General features: G+C 39.0%; 1 protein-coding gene across 3 annotated transcripts in view; it reads right to left on the bottom strand.

The window, feature by feature from the left end:
* The window catches only part of USP47 (ubiquitin specific peptidase 47), a 107,145-nt gene extending 91,156 nt beyond the window's left edge, over positions 1 to 15,989 (bottom strand). The window contains exon 1 of one of the 3 annotated variants that reach the window (XM_058688255.1): positions 15,766 to 15,989. In XM_058688255.1, coding sequence (XP_058544238.1) covers positions 15,766 to 15,804 — 39 coding nt within the window. In that variant the 5' untranslated portion in view covers positions 15,805 to 15,989. Of the gene's footprint in view, positions 1 to 15,193; positions 15,215 to 15,765 lie in introns of those variants that run through there. The other 2 variants (XM_058688256.1, XM_058688257.1) reach the window with 2 other exon arrangements.
* Between the last annotated feature and the right edge of the window lie 1,264 nt (positions 15,990 to 17,253).

Genomic DNA, 17,253 nt, shown 5'->3' with positions numbered 1-17,253 from the left:
AAACACAGTACGCAACTATTTGTAGCAGCTTTATTCAGAATCACCAAAAACTAGAAACAACTCAAATGTCCATTAGCTGGTGAATGGATGAACAACAGTTGCATTTGGCAATAAGGAAGATTACTGATACCTTAAACAACATGGATGACTCTGATAGTTTTATACTAGAGGAAAGAAGACTCCAAATGCTACATACTATATGAATTCTATTTATATGATATTCTAGAAAGGCAAAATATGAGGACAGAGATCAGTGGTTGTAGGCCCTGAACATGTATGGGGGCAGTGGCAGGTGGAGGTGGGGACTGGGGCATGAGAACACTCTCTTAAGATAATGGAGATATTCAATATCTAGACTGTAGTGGTGGCTATACAATCCTATCAGTTTGCCAAAATTCACAAAGCTGTATGCCATAAAGGGCAAATTTTACTATATAAATTATACCTCAGTAAACCTGACTTTAAAAATTCGGTTTGGGGCGCCTGGGTGGCTCAGTTTGTTAAGCATCTGACTTCAGCTCAGGTCATGTTCTCATGGTTCATGAGTTCAATCCCCACATCGGGCTCTGCACTGCCAGTGTGAAGCCTGCTTGGGATTCTCTCTCTCTGCCCCTCCCCTGTCTCTCAAAATAAATAAACTTAAAGAAAAAAAAAAGTTTCATTCAAGTTCTTCCACTAGAGGAGACCTTGAGTAAGTTACTGAGCTTGTACGGCCTTTTTGTTTTTCTAATCTAAAAATGAAGGGGCTGTAATACCTAACTACTACATCCTTTCTATATTAAATCATATTACTGAATTGTAGAAACATTTTCTGTGTCTATTTCTTTCTGTGTCTATTCTGTGTCTGTATTTGTGCCATGTTAATGGTAAATAACATAATGATAAATAAATATTACAAGACATGTATATTTAAAATGTCAAAATTAAAGCAGTAATATTTCTCAAATGTCTTTTAATAAGAGACTTCATCGCTGGGTATCTAATTTTTCACCAATTCTCTTTCATTACCACAAAGTACTATAAATAAACATAATGTAACAAATTACACAACTTGGTATAAACTCAAAATTAAAGGCAATAATATTAAAACACCTTATCATATCTCATGATTTGTGAGATCGAGCCCCATGTTGGGCTCTTCACTGACAGCATGGAGGCTGCTTGGGATTCTCTTTCTCTCTCTCTCTCTCTCTGCCCCTCTCCCACACTCTCTCTTGCTCTCTCTCTCAAAATAAATAAATGAACTTAAAAAAAAATTAAAACACCTAAACACATAAAAGGGTAGACATTTTATATCAATAAAATGGAACAAATGTATATAAATTCAGTTTATTTATATTTAATAAAGCAATACACACCTTTTAGGAGAGGAGTCAAAAATTCTACTTTTTTTTTTTAATTTTTTTTTTAAATGTTTATTTATTTTTGAGACAGAGAGAGACAGAGCATGAACAGGGGAGGGTCAGAGAGAGAGGGAGACACAGAATCTGAAACAGGCTCCGGGCTCCGAGCTGTCAGCACAGAGCCCGACGCGGGGCTCGAACCCACAGACCGCGAGATCATGACCTGGGCCGAAGTCGGATGCTCAACCGACTGAGCCACCCAGGTGCCCCCAAAAATTCTACTTTTTAATGCAACCCACAACCAGGGCTATATCAAGAGCTCCTTGTGGTTAAGAATTAAAGTCTTAATTTTATTTGGAACATTGGGGATATCCTTGGGATGATTTCATTAATCCCCTAATTAAAAACATTCTTTGTAGTGTTCTCAGTTGTGCGGCTGCCAACATGACAGTCATCATGAGAGTCATTATTCTCCAACACCAGTGCTACCTCTACCTCCTGAGCTTCAGCCAATAGGAAGGGTGGTAAACACTGGAGTTCTCTATATCAGCATCTCTACCAAGCCTAATGCCTGCAAACAGATCAGTGCTAAAGCACTCAGGAAGCAACCAACTACAAAAGTCACTCACAAAAATGTGTCTTATGTGAAGAAACCACATTGTTATAAGCCTTGTACCGTCAGTGAAAATCAGAACACTGAACTTCTCACTTGCAAACTTCCCTTCTAGCATCGAGTGTGAGAAATTGCTTAGGACTTCAAAACAGCTCTATACTGCCAGAGTGTAGCTCTCCTAGCACTTTCTGAAGGCAAATGAAACCTATCTATTTAGCATATTTGAAGACACCTACCTGTGGGTTATCCATATAAAAATATAACAATTATGCCAAAAGATATTCTGCCAGCACAACTCATATGCGGGAAATGCACTTAGGATGCATTATGATGGGAAATACTTCATTCTTAAAAAACAAAAAAGTACCTAATTAAATAACTGCAAATGAAAAAACAAAAACAAGAGAATAAGGTATCAGCAAGTTCCTCCTCTTCCATTTTCATTTGTGTGTAGATTTTTCACACTAATGCAGGGACATAAAACATTCACACAAGTAAAAAATGTTTCAGTGAACGAGTTTCAGGAATTAAGCTTTCTAACAATTATGAACAAACCTGTTAACTTTTTCTGGGAAAAACTTTTTCCTGCCCCCTAATGTATACACAATAAAAAATCTAACCTCCTTATAGGCATACAGAGCCTTCAGCATTTTAAGACACAACCTTCCAGAACCATCTTCTCCTACTGAATCCCAGACAACCTATGCATGTACCCTAAACTTTTTCTCACTTCCTTAAAATATATTACAAACGTTTGTGTTTTAAACACTATTCCCTCTAACTAAACTAACTGGGCTAGCCTCTAGAACTAGGTCAGGTTCCTTATTTATCTTTGAATCTGACTCCTAGCAGCTACTAACTCAGTGCTTAACTGAATGAATGAATTGTGCATCAGGAGCTATTGAAAAAGGATATTTATGATTAAATAAAAATAGCTAAGTATCATTTGAAACAAGAAAGGTATTTATAGTCAGACTACAATGCTTTGATTATACTAGAAAATTTCACTTAAGTCATAAATGAGGTCCATGGTCTTCCTAAAGCTAAATCTATAATCTTAACAAAGGTACTGGATTCACTATATACAAAAGATTTAAATTCCAAACCTTTTCTTAATTATGTCACTTAATAGCCCTTAATTCCTCTCTACTGGGAAGCCACTGTATTTATTGAATACAAGCATGTTATGCTGATATTTGAAAGACTGCAAGTCTCCTAGCAGTCAACTACACAGGATCAAATCTAGAGCACAATCAATATACAACTGACAGCAACAGTCTCTTCATCCATGTCAATTGGTACTACTCTAGAGTTACAGAAAATCAGAATTATCGAACACATAAAGTTCTTTCAGAAACAAACTATTATTTTCTTGTGATGTTTATTATTTATTTTGAAAGAGAGAGAGAAGGAGACTGAGAATTCCAAGCAGACTCCACACTGCAGGCACAGAGATCAAAGTGGGGCTCAAACTCACGAACCATAAGATCATGACCTGAGCCGAAATCAAGAGTCAACGCTTAAGCGACTGAGCCACCCAGACGCCCCAGAAACAAACTACTCTTAACATGGATCCTGCTTTAAAATAACATTTCACACTAAATCTTACAAGGCACTAATTTGTTAATCCCATAAGGTATCCTGACAAATACCTATACATACTAAACTGATTTTTGTCAGAACCTCATTAGACTCAAAAATTTGTTTCTAGTATTTGTACTCTGTTACATGTTTCAGTTTTCAAAACACTAAGAATAGCAGTATATTCATACCAGCAATATTTCAGGATATAAAAGAACCTGTCCAATCAAACAATCATTTAGGATTTGTGCAAACACATAAAGATATTGAGCTGACAGGTCATAATCAGAAATGTAACCATAACTGACTAGTACATTTAATAACTAAAATACAATTTCATTTCATCAATAACTATTTATTGGACAACAATAAATGTGCTGGCCCCTAGAAAGAATATAGGATGCAAGCAATAACATAATGAAGGTATTAACAAAAATGATACCTACTGCACATTTATAGAGTGCTTATTATATGCAAGACATGTATTAACTCATTTCATGTTCCCAACAACCCTAGGAGGTAGTTACTAGTATCCTCATTTAACTAAGGTACCAAGAAGCTAAGTAACTTGCCCAAGGTCACAAAGCTTAGTATTTAAACCCAGGCACTCTGGGGGCGCCTGGGTGGCGCAGTCGGTTAAGCGTCCGACTTCAGCCAGGTCACGATCTCGCGGTCCGTGAGTTCGAGCCCCGCGTCAGGCTCTGGGCTGATGGCTCGGAGCCTGGAGCCTGTTTCCGATTCTGTGTCTCCCTCTCTCTCTGCCCCTCCCCCGTTCATGCTCTGTCTCTCTCTGTCCCAAAAATAAATAAAAAATGTTGAAAAAAAAAATTAAAAAAAAAAATAAATAAATAAATAAACCCAGGCACTCTGGCTGTCATCTCCTGACTGAGAAGAGTTTCTAATCTAATAAAGGTATTAACGCAGTAACATGTAACTTATAATAAGGGGGTATAATTTTCAAACGCCAAAAGATACAGTGCAATGAGTTTCAGGGTTAGGGAAATGCAATCTGGTTGAAAGAGGAGAATCAGGACAGTTTCTTGTAGGAAGTAAGAGGGGCTAGATTTTGCTGGTAGGATAAAATTTTAAAAGCATTTTTTCAAAAAACATCAAAATTCAAGACATATATCTCAGTAATTTTCATAAAAACAGTAATCTCTCAACAGTGGGCTGTAGCAACTTTTATGTAAATGAAAATATTCATATCCATGGCTACTTTATGTATGCACGGTTCAGTTTGGTCCTACTAAGCAAAAGAATATAGCAGTTGTTATTGCTTCCACACCTAGAGATAAAGTAAACAGAAGTATGCAGTAAGACAGAAAGAAGACCTCTGTTTACTTACACTACACTTATATCCACCCCTTCTTCCACCATATAAATACCAAATAATGCTCAGGAGAAAGGTGTGCTCTTTAAGAATCCTGATGTGGAGGATTATGTCATGTTTGCTAATCATTTGCCATCACTGCCAATCACAATCATTTTGCCCCAGAGACTTTGTACAATGGAGAATGTTTGTACAAAATTAGATTTTAAGCTAACAGTATCTGGACAGAACACTTTAAAATCTGTGTAATAAACCACACACACACACAAATAGGGTGCCTGGATGGCTCAGTCAGTTAAGCATCTGATTCCAGCGCAGGTCATAATCTCATGGTTTGTGGTTCAAGCCCCACAACGGGCTCTGTGTTGACAGCTCAGAGCCTGGAGCCTGCTTCGGATTCTGTATCTCTCTCTGTCCCTCCTCCACTCACGCTCTGTCTCTCTCTCAAAATAAATAAATAAACATTAAAAAAAATGAATCCGCTTTCAAAGTAGATGTCTTCTGGAACCTTAATTTATAATAGATATTTAAATATACATTTAATACTATGTTTTTCACAACACCCTATTTTCAATACAATTTTTTCTTTCCAAGTTGGGCTACCATGGTACTCTAGTACCCCAGAAATGTACTGGCTCTCTCCCTTCCATTTGAGCAAAAAATTGTGGTACCTCAACACCAAGATGCAAAAAGTTTATGTGACTAATCAAAAGAAATGGAAAATAAAAAAGAGGAAACCCTAAAAAAGTACTTAAATGGTAGTTTTCATGTAAAATCCAAGTTCACCCATTTAAAACTCCCTAGGAACCAGATGATAAAAAAGTACTTCATACTATGCACTCAGGGCAGGGCACAGAATTGACACATGAAAGCAAACAACTCACCTAGGAACAGCAACTAATACAGTCAAATGTGGCTAAAACAAAACTGGCCTGGGGCAGAAGACAAAAACATTAAGTTAGGAATTTAAAGAGGATAGACTGATTAAAGAGGTTAAAGAGGATAGACTGATTACATACAGGCATTTAGCTCTGCAGCTTCTCAAGATATTGCTAAAATAAGAGTAAAGAAATATTTTGAAGAGCCTAAACCTGTAAGAAACCAGAAACATGGTTTTAGAAACCAGAAAGCAGATCAAATGGTAATGACTCTACATCTGAAGAGGCTGAATTCTACATTAGCTTAGAAGAAAACCAGACACCTGGTTTATATCAGATTTACGTTTATACCAAAAGACCTCCTATACTCCCAGAAGTGATGTTTCCAGGGTTGAGGCAGAGAAAATATACCACGGGCTGAAGCATAATGTGGTGCCAGAAAGTAAGTTAAGTGCTCAAAAAGCAAGGATGAACACACCAATGCCAACCTGAAAGAGCTTCCCTGGCCAAGACTGGAACAGCTTAAAAAACAAAGCAAATAAAATAGTACTGGGTTATAATTGAAAGAATACAATAAATACCCAGAAGTCTTTATCAATATAAACATATAAGTAGATATATGGAGAATAGGGATAACTCTTCTTCACAGAACTACAATTAATAAACACAGAAATAATGAGGAAAATAGAAAATTGCTATTAGAATGCACCAGTAATAAGACAAGATCCATACATGGATGCTAAAAATTAGTAGGCAGAATAAGTTTAAAAAGAAACAAGATAACTGCATACTCTCCAATATTTAATAATTACTAAAGAGGAAAATAGTAACTTTACAAGTGGAGAAACCCAGCAGACACCATACCCAAGAGATCAAGGTTAACACATCACTAACAGTACATCATATTCCCCAAGACCTCCCATATGATGTACTGAGGACACATCACATCTGTAATATCCCTCTCTTTACTTTAATTCCTAACCTCATGAGAGAGGTCATAAATCATGAGAAAATGTCAGACAAACCCAAATTAAGGGCCATTATACAAAATAACTGTTCAAAAGTGTCAAGGTCAATGAAAGAAGGAAAAGGTGAGGATCGTCACAGATAAAAGGAAACTAAGGAGACAAGACAACAGAATGCAGCATAGGATCAAGAATTTGGATCTTGGAACAAAAAAAGCCCATTAGTGGAAAAACTAGTTAAATCTGGTTAATTTCTTACTTTTGATAAGTGTTCATAGTTACATAAGATGTTAACATGAAGAGAAGCTCGGTGAAATGTATATGAGAATTCTCCAATCTTTTTCCAACTTTTCTACAAAAAAACTTTAAAGGAAAATGGGAGGGGAAAAAAACCCCTAAAAGGCACAGAAGCTGGCATTTTCAGACACCGTGGGAATAAGGGTGGGGTCCAAACTAGAAGAACAGATTGAAATTTAAGAGGCAGTGAGAACCCCCAGGCCCCTCTTTTACTCCTTGACCCTCCCTGGCAAAAGGCCAAATGACCTCGGAGAGCATGAAACAGGGTGTCTCTGCACTAGAGGACGCCAGGCTCAAATGAATGTGAGGAATGCCATACTGAAACCTGGAGAACAAATGAAAATGTATTTACATTCTTTTACATTCTTAATGATTTTCCTACTCAACTCCCAAGCTTGTCCTCTCCCAGCATAAGATCAGAAACCTTTTCTGGGAAATCAGTCCAGCACAAGATAGAAGATGTGTCATTGGTAATCTGCAAGGAAGTTATTCAACTATATCCCTCTACAGGGAAAATCATAATCACCCACTTGTAGGGCTTCTAAGCTTTTTAAGGCACCTCTTTTAAGAGCTGACTTGGAAGGATCACCAGCCATCTCATATGAAAGACAAAGCCCAAGCAAATAAACACAAAAAGGAAATCTGGAGGAAAGGGGGAATACACAGAGAGGAAAACTATACTAATTTCCCAACAGGGATAAGAGAAGCATTGCATCCACAAGTCAGAAACGGAATATTTAAAATTTTTTCAGGAAAAATAAAAAGAGTGCTTGGAAATTATAAATACGATGGCAGAAATAAAACCTCAGTAGAAGAACTGTAAGATAAAAGTTGAGAAAAATTTCCCAGAAAGCAAGGGGAAAATAAATGGAAAATAGATGAACACAGACAAGAAAATTAGAGAAAGCAGTCAGTAGGCCCAACGACTAAACAACAGGAACTCAAGAGAGAACAAAGAAAACCAATGGAGGAAATGAAAAAAATACATTTAAGGAAATTTCCCAGAACTGATGAAATACATTTCTGAACGAATAAGACTACCCTGAACTCAATAGAAATGGATTATAAAAGACCTATACCTATTCCCGCACATAATACAGGAATTTCAGAACTGTAGGCAAAAAGATTCTCTAAGCTTCCAGAAAGGAAAAAAAAAGTTTCAAAATAGTGGGAAAGAATCTTCTAAGCATCTGATGCCTCAACAGCAACAATGAAAAAAAGAAAACAGCGGAGCAATGTTTGCAAAATTCTGAGAGAAAATTTTTTTCTAACCAAGAATTCTCTGTCCAGCCAAACTATAAAGCAAGAGAAAAGAAATATTTTCAGGCATGTAAGGTCTGGGAAAAATTGTATCTCATCCAGAGACCACTACTGAAAGTGGTCCTCCAAAATGAGAAAACAAGCAAAGAAAGAAGACATCAGATACAGAACGAGGAGACCCAATACAAGAGAGACCTGAGGGGGTCTACTAAGATGACAGTAAAGGCAAATCTAAGACAACAGCTGCAATTCAAAAAAATGTAAATAGAAAATTAGTAGGTTGAACAAAATAAGACGAGATTTACACACTTGAGAGAGAGTTTGGACTAAATCAGTTTCTCAACAGTGTCACTAGTGACACTTTGAGCCACATAATTCTTTGTTGAGGATGTCCTGTGCAGTATAGGGTGATGTTTGGCAGCACAGCTGGCTTCCACTACTAGATATCAGTAGCACACTCCCTGCCCTCCTTCCACCCACCCAACACCGCCAAATGTCCACTAGGTTGCCCCCTGTTGAGAACCCCTTGGCTAAATGAAGTACACAGAAAACTAAACAAAAGCCAATTTAAAACAAAAACAAAAACCATTAACTCAGGGAAAACAAGATGTACTAGAAAGGAAAATAATCACAGCAAACTACAGGGCTCAACTATGAATAGCTTACAGTCACATTGAGTACTGATGTAACCAAAGTACTTGCAATATGACAATACCGGGAAGATTAAGCAGGATTGAGAAGTGTGTCTCTGAGTGGCTGGGGAGAGCAGTAAACCGTATCTTCCACTGTAAGAAGTCAGTAGATAATGCCTTAAACTCAAAAACCAAGAAGGAACACTACTAGCATGCTATTTTGAGATATGGAGATAAACATCAAAAAAATGAGTTGAAAGTGGCTGTCTTTGAAGAGCCTGAAATAAAAGGGAAGGAGAATTTGCAAGCGACTATGTTTTGTCAATAATCTTGCAGAACTATTAAACTCTTTTAAATGTGTGCATGTATAACTTTGATAAAAATTAAACTTAAAAAAAAATCAACTGAAGCTGGATTATGAAGTACTTTCACTGGTGAAGGCTGTGCGTGCAGACTTAGAACCAAACAGCTTTATAACTTTGAGCAAGGTCCTCAACCTCTTTAAACCTTACCTTCTTCATCTATAAGATAATGAAAAATAATAGCTGTCTTAGAGGGCTCTTACAGGAATTAAATAAGATAACATATGTAAACTGTTTAGCATAGTGTCTGGCACACAGTGTTTATAAACAGTACCTATTATTCACTTGGCAATCAGAGGGTAGTAACTATAAACTTTCAAAGTAAGTAAATCATAAATTCACCTGTTTTAGAAACTAACTGACGTTGTGGAGAGGACAGCTTAGGAAAGAGAACAGCCTACAGGTCAAAAAAACCCAAAAAACAAAAAACAAAACACCACTTAGCAGGAATACATTTGAATGAGAAAACAGAGGCAGAGCCACAAAGTGAAAAGTAAGGATACAAGTGATGAACTAATTTAAATATAAGAAAAAGGAAAAAGGAGGAGTCAAAAAAAAATCTCCCAACTTAAGCAAATCAATAGATGCTGACAACACTAACTGAACAGAACAGGAAAGAAAAGTGTTGAGAGGAGAACATGACAAGAGAGATAGAAAAGATCTTGATATTACCTACATTCAATTTGTGGGTCTTAAGAGTACAACCAACTAGAGATATCGAGTATGCAGGTGGAAATCTGAATCTAGAAGAAGAGAGGTCAGGACTGGAGACAGAAATGGGTATATTACAATGAAAGGCTGAAGCCATGCAAGTGGATCAGATTACTCTGTGGCAAATACACAGAGCAAGAAGAGAGGGAAAAGATAAAAATCAGCATAAAAAACAATATAATACCAAAAATTACCTCAAAAACTACAATTAGTTCATTTAAATTTCTTTTTTTTAGTACTGTACATGCCCATTGTTGAACTATGTAAAGAAAATCTAAATATAGCTCAATGATCCAGATATCCAAGAACAATAATTATTATTTTAGAGTATTCCTTCTAATCTTTAAGTGTGCATAACCCTAAATTGTCCATTCTTTCACTGACAAATTTGGAATCCTACACAACTGCATTGTTTTTTTGCTTTATTAAGTGGACATTTCCCCAATGGTGTCTGAAATACTAATGATTTTTATTAAACACTCCAATATATGTAAACCACGGTTGTTACTTGACATAACTACCAAACTGCCTTTTACTGGTAAAGGAAAATCAATACTCCAAATATTTTTTTTAAAGGCTAATTTTTAAAGAACGGCCAAAACCAAGAAAGATCATCGCAGCATATTTCTTCAAGTAATTAGGAAACATAAAATTAAAAAAAATATTCATTTGACATTGACCGTAGTAAATATTGATGGATTTTATTAAATACCAGATAATAGAGGGGCGCTTGGGTGGCTCAGTCAGTTAAGCGTCCAACTCTTCATTTCGGCTCAAGTCATGATCTCACGGTTCGTGAGTTTGAGTCCAGCATTGGCTTCTGTGCTGACACAGCAGAGCCTGTTTGGGATTCTCTCTCTCTCTCCCTCTCTTTCCCTCTCTCTCTTCTCCTCCTGTGTGCTCCCTCTCTCTCAAAAATAAATAAATGAATAAAAGAAAAACAGGTAACAAATAAAAAATAAGTTGTTTTAATGTTTTGGGAGTTCTCAGGGAGCCTGGGTGGGTGGCTCAGCTGGTTAAGCATCTGACTTCGGCTCAGGTCACGATCCCACTACTCGTGGGTTCGAGCCCTGCGTCCAGCTCTGTGCTAACAGCTCTCAGCTCACAGCTTAGAGCCTGGAGCATGCTTCAGATTCTGTCTCAGTCTCTCTGTCCCTCCCCGGCTCAAGCTCTCTCTCTCTCTTTCTCTCTCTCTCTCTCTAATATAAACAAAAACGTTAAAAAAAAATAATGTTTTGAGAGTTGTCAATATCAATGGTCTTCATATAAGACCTCATATGTGAGGTCACTGTGAAGCTCAAATGAGGTAATATATACAAAGCACATATAACAGTATCTGACATACAATAAATGTTCCATAAATATTGGTTATTACTATCACCACCATTAGTTCCATATAGAAGCAGTAGTTACTGCATGGAAAAGAGGCAGAAAGAAATGCACTGAGATATGAAACTAAATACTCTTTTGTCTTTTCTTTCACTTTTCCATCTTCTCTACATTTATACACTCTGGACATCACTTTAAGTACTATGGTTAAACCATTAGTAAATATGTACCTTATCCTTAATTACACATAAGACACTTGAGGGAAAAAAATGAATCTCTCCTATTTCCTCTACATATTCCTTACATGTCACAGTACAGTAATTTGCACAGCGAGGACTCAATAAATATTAGTGTCACAAATCCTTATAAAGAAGAATAATAAAAGCAACAAAGCAATAAATAAAAATTGGGATAATAGTAAAAGCAAGAGATCTGAAAGCCAATATTAATACAATTCAAAGAGACAGAATAGAATGAAAAAGTGAGGTGAAAAGCTTTACTGTTAACCACAATGAACAGATCACACTCTCTTTGCTCTTCTCTAGGTACAATAATTTAGGAGGGATACTAAAAACACTGGACTGTGTCTAAAAGAGAGCAACTGAGAAAAAGTTAAAGAACTGAGGATGCTCAGATTGTAGAAAAGAGGACTGACTTCCTACTCCCCTCTCACATCTTCAACAATGAGAAAAAGCTATCCTATGGGAAATGATTTAGGATTTCTCTGTTGTCCAAAGGCAATCATCAAAAAATGGCAGGTATAGAGGTCTAGACTTCTCTCAGCTCAAAAACTTAAAATAACATCTTTTCTAAGGCAAAGATGTTATCAGAGATTAGTCATGAAAATGTTCAAGCAAAGGTTGGAAAACAGCTTGGAACGGTGCTGTGGAAAACATCCAAGTAGGGGATAATTGGTTAGAATTCTAGGTTTCTTTACAACGCTGTCACCACATCAATGAATATTACTGAATATATGTTCCAGAAAGGATACTGTCCTAGACCTATAATGTATACAAAAACAGAGAACTGAGAAACACACACAAAGATCTCTGCTGCCAAGGAATTCATAAAAAATAATATAAAAATGTGGGGGCACCTGGGTGGCTCAGTCGCTTAAGTGTCCGACTTCGGCTCAGGTCACGATCTCATGGTTTGTGAGTTTGAGCCCCACATCGGGCTCTGTAACAACAGCTCAGAGCCTGGAGCTTGCTTCAGATCCTGTGCCTCCTTCTCTCTCTACCCCTCCCCTGCTCGCACTCTGTCTCTCTCTCTCTCTCTCAAAAATAAACAAACATTAAAAAATAATAATATAAAAATGTATATTACAGTTTGAGACCATAATAGATGTCACCAAGCACTATTCATTAGTTGCCAAATGAATTCCAGTCATAGTAAAGGTCTCCTAAGAAGGAGAAATCCCTAAGGTTAAAATGGTCATAAAAAGATTTTTACAATAAATGAGCTATGCGGTGTTTAAGGAAAAATGTATACAAAGAGTCTGAACAAAGAAGTAGCAAAGAGGGGATAGTACAAACAGAAGTAAAAAGCAAGTTACAGAGAAACCCGTTTGGCTGCATTAAAAACTTGTTTCATGGGAGAAGAGATAAGCTGAAAAGGGAAGGTTGTGGCCAGAATCAACTGTACTAGGCCTTGAATACAAAGCTAAGTAGTTTCAAATTTATCCTGTAGACAGCATCTATAGTAACTACTCAACTCTCCTATTGCCACAGACAACAGTAAATAAATGGCATGGCTGTGTTCCAGTAAAATTTTATTTATAAATACTAAATGTGAATTTCATATATTTTCATGTGGCACAAATTATTCTATTTATTTTTTTACAATAACAGCCATACAAAAACGGGCTACGAGCTGGATTTGACACACAGGGTTTACCAATACCTGTACTACACTAAGCTGCCTTCTTTGGAGTGGTCTACGATACATTTGTCCTGGAGCTTCAGGGATGAAAATAATATATTATTCATTCAACAACTACACACATGCATGAATGCACACACCCAACCAAGATCTAAATCTAGTAGAGGTAAGAGGTTCCCCATACAAAGGTCCTAAAGACAAAACGAAACAAACAAAAACAACAGAATCCTCTAGATTGTTGATAATAAGCCATTAGAACCAAAGCAAGTTTTTTTTTTAATTCTACAATTTATTTTCACATAGCAAATTTATTTAGTTACACACTACTCTTCCAGACCCTCCAGGTTACACGGAGGGATCTATAAATTAGAATATAATCAAGGAACAGTGCAGGGATGTGAGTTCTAGTCCTCACCCTCTAATTTACTCATGTGATCCTAAACAAGTCACTTTCAATCCTCTGGCCCTATGTCCTCATCTCTAAAGTAAAGGGATGTAAGTTACTAGATGATCACTATGCTCTCCCTCAGCGTTAGCACTGTATAATTCTATTCCTACTACAAAGACCAAACAGGAGATGACAAAGACAGAAGTGATAATTAAGGACACAGAAAAGGCATTGACTAAATGAGCAGGCAGATAAGACAAACAGATAGGAAAAAAAACAAAAAAGTACAATATCACCAAAAGCAAATGCAACAGAACACCCAAGGAAGAGAAGCAAGTAAGAAGAATTCAGAAAGAGTATGGCTATCAAAAAAGAACTAGGTAGCTAGCTAGCTTAAAAAGGCAAGAACTTCAAGTGACAGTCTTAAGATGTGAGACTACTGTGCATGCTTCCAGGAATCATGAGAAGAGCCAGGGAAAAAGAACAGCCTGAAGATGAATCTAGATGATGGGGAGTTGGTGGGGGGGGGGGGGGGGGGGGGAAGGCATATGTTCCAAAAAATATAGAAGAAGAAAAAACTGGGATGTGCTTGAAGCCTTAGGTAAAGGAGTTAGTCTTAAAGGAGAGGAAATTAAAATCCAAACTTTGGTAAAAGCAGCATTACAGTATCAGCCTTTACACAACAGATATTTTCCTGCGAAGTTATATATCCATAACGTGTCTTTTATACACCAATCAGGGAAATCTGATGTTGCATTTTCTTAACGTTTCACCTATATTGATTTTTCTAATGGTCAAAAAATTAAGAAAGGACTAACTTTGGTTTTTGTAAGAATGAAAACCAGCAGTATGTACCTCTAAAAGAAAATGCATGTTGTATCTTTCTTATAGCAACTATTACTTCGATCCTTGCATAAGAGTTACTTAGGTAATAAGGTACCTCTCCCCTAAATGAAGCTCAAGGAACATTACCAGTGTTCTCTTTCTTAGTAGCTTTGAAAGCTCCCAAGGCAAGAATTCTGATTAATTTATCTGCTTAGCCACTTTGCACAGAGTTTGTGATGTTCGATGAATAAATACTGACACATGATACCGGAGTTTTTAAAAAACTGTGCTTGCAAAACAATATCATCTGACAAAGTTAGAAAAATATTTTTATCATAAATAACTCTAATATCACTTTTGCAGTGTCAGAGCTTGCTTAAGTAACAACCAATTGCTACAAAGCAACTAGAAAAGCAAAACTAAGAATTTTTAAGGAACATCACTTACAAATACCAAGATTCTACACAGCTCATTTCAAAAAGACACTGCCTCTATTTAAGGTATATGAGAATAAAAATCCAAAGCATTAGCCTGATGATTAACCAGTTAAAAATACACATTTGGATACGCTGAAGATATTTATAAAGCCAACAGAGATACTATTAATATGTTGAAATTCACTGGCCAGTGCTGGATTCTACCATTAACCTTCTACTACTATTCAAGAGAAGCCAAGATGTCAAGGCTTCTCATATCACTTGCTTTTAAGAATTCAAGAAGTCACCCAAACTAGCATACACAACCCAACTACAAAAAGTAGTGCAGCTCTCCATATGGTAATGTTTGGCTATCTCTTACCTTTACATGAAAGTCACATTAACTTTTTCAACGATCTTCGATAGGCCCCATTTAGGCAGGCCAACAGTATTTACCGAGTAACAGGAGTTCAAAAAAGTCCTAACAGTTAACTCTGTTCTCCCACAGATCTCAAGTTGGGTGTAGATTTCACAAGCCCTGAAAGCTACACACTGCCACTGTCAAAACCAGAAGAAGCACCGTCACCCTGTCGTGCCCATTACCAACTGTTACAGAATTTTGTCTTCAAAATTATGTTGGCTCAACATGTTAAATAAGTACTTAAAAGGCCACTTTCTCCCCCAAAGCTGGACCTGATCCCTTCCACTCCGCTCCTTTATTTGTCCAGCCCGACAAACGCGAGAAAGGAGGTCTCGACTCCCCAGGCCCCTTAGATCCAGTCAGGTCTCCCAACTGCTCACCGCACCCACCGTACAGCCCCCACCACACACCTCCTCCTTCCCTCACAGCCAGGCCCGCACAAGAGCTGGGCCCGCAGCCGACCCCTCGCCCGGGCCTGCTCTGCCTCGAGCGGACGCAGGCCTCGGGCCTAGCCTCCTCCGCTGGCCCCTCACCTCTTTCGGGACCAGTTGGTTCTCCTCGCCGGGCACCATGGCTCAGACTCCGGCCGCTCCTCTCTGCCCGGCCGGGGGAGGGGGCAGGGTGGTGGCGGCCTTCTAACTCAGGAGAGAATGGCAGCGGCAGTCATCCTCTCCAGCGTCTGCGTTCCGGCAACCGCGGAGGCCTCAGACTGGGCCTCAGACACCAGCGCGCAGACACCGACCCACGGCTGCTCCGCCGCTGCCGCCGCCGCCGCCGCCGCCGCCGTCGCCTTCGTCGTCGGCCCCTCCCCCAGCCCGCTGCAATCAATGGAAAAATGGCGGCGGCCGCTCTCGCGAGAATTCGGACCGTCGGGCTCCCTGCCCCGCGCCAGGCGCCCAAAGTGCCGAGGCAGCTGTCGTTCGCGTCTAATTACCTCAGCTCTTACTCAGCCCCGGGATGTACAAAAGTGGTTCAGCGGCCCTGCAAACGCCTTTCGTGGGAGGGATTCTGGACCGTCCATCTCGGGACTCCCCCTGCCGGCAGGGAGAGGGCCAGGCCTCAGAATACTCCATGCCTTCTGGGGCTCTTCGGACCCGCTGCCCACCAGGGAAAGAGTCGAGCCGAAAACTCCCTCTCTGACCCTACCACCCCCCCCAGTACGGCTCTCCCTTCCCGTTAGAAAAGCGGCTGAACTTCAGCCCCTCTTCACATAGTCCTGGCCTCTTTCTGGAAGAGAAGGCGTCACGGGCGGTCTCTCGGCCTCCGCCCTCAGACGCGGCCCCAGCCTGAAGGAACTGCGTTTTCTTTTTCGCCTCTCCCTACCCTCTTGATGGCCCCAGCTCGAGGGACCTCAAGGCCATTTCCTGCGAGGGGAGGCGGCAGCCCTCGTCTCAGAGAAACGGTGTCACTCTCCACGCACCTCCCCCGCCAAACACACACACACACACCCTCCATTAGAGCGGCACTCTCCTGCCCCCTTTATGGGAACTTCCTTCTCCTGACAGGTTCAAGTCTGGGACTGAGATCGCTTCTGCGAGTAAGGCTGCGGTTTGAACATACCATCTTCTTTAAGAATGTTTTCAGAGTGCTTAAATCTCCTGTCAGCATTGTGCTCTGTTTTATACTAAACAAATTATGCAATAGTTATTTTTCCAAATCACTCATGAAACCTTACTTTATGAAGACTCATCAAGGGGTCCCTCGTGAAGACTTCCGTGGGTACAGAGATTTTCCACCGTGCTGAGATAATATAATCCTGCCATATTCCTAACACCCACAGCATTAACTACCTGTACTTGTGCTCTCCAAACTTTTATTTTTAATTTTTTAATGTTTATTTATTTTTGAGTTTACTTATTAACGTTTATTAATTTTGAGTGTGAGGGGCGGTGGGCAGAGAGAAAAGGAGACAGAATAGGAAGCAGATTCCAGTCTCTGAGCTGTCAGCGCAGGGCCCAGATGTGGGGCTTGAACTCACGAACTGTGAGATCATGACCTGAGCTGAAATCAGGGGCTTAATA

Source organism: Neofelis nebulosa, chromosome 10, assembly GCF_028018385.1.
Source record: "Neofelis nebulosa isolate mNeoNeb1 chromosome 10, mNeoNeb1.pri, whole genome shotgun sequence".
In the NCBI taxonomy this organism is placed as follows: Eukaryota; Metazoa; Chordata; class Mammalia; order Carnivora; family Felidae; genus Neofelis; species Neofelis nebulosa.
Note: the sequence above shows the minus strand (reverse complement) of the source record. Positions and strands in the feature narration are given on the sequence as shown.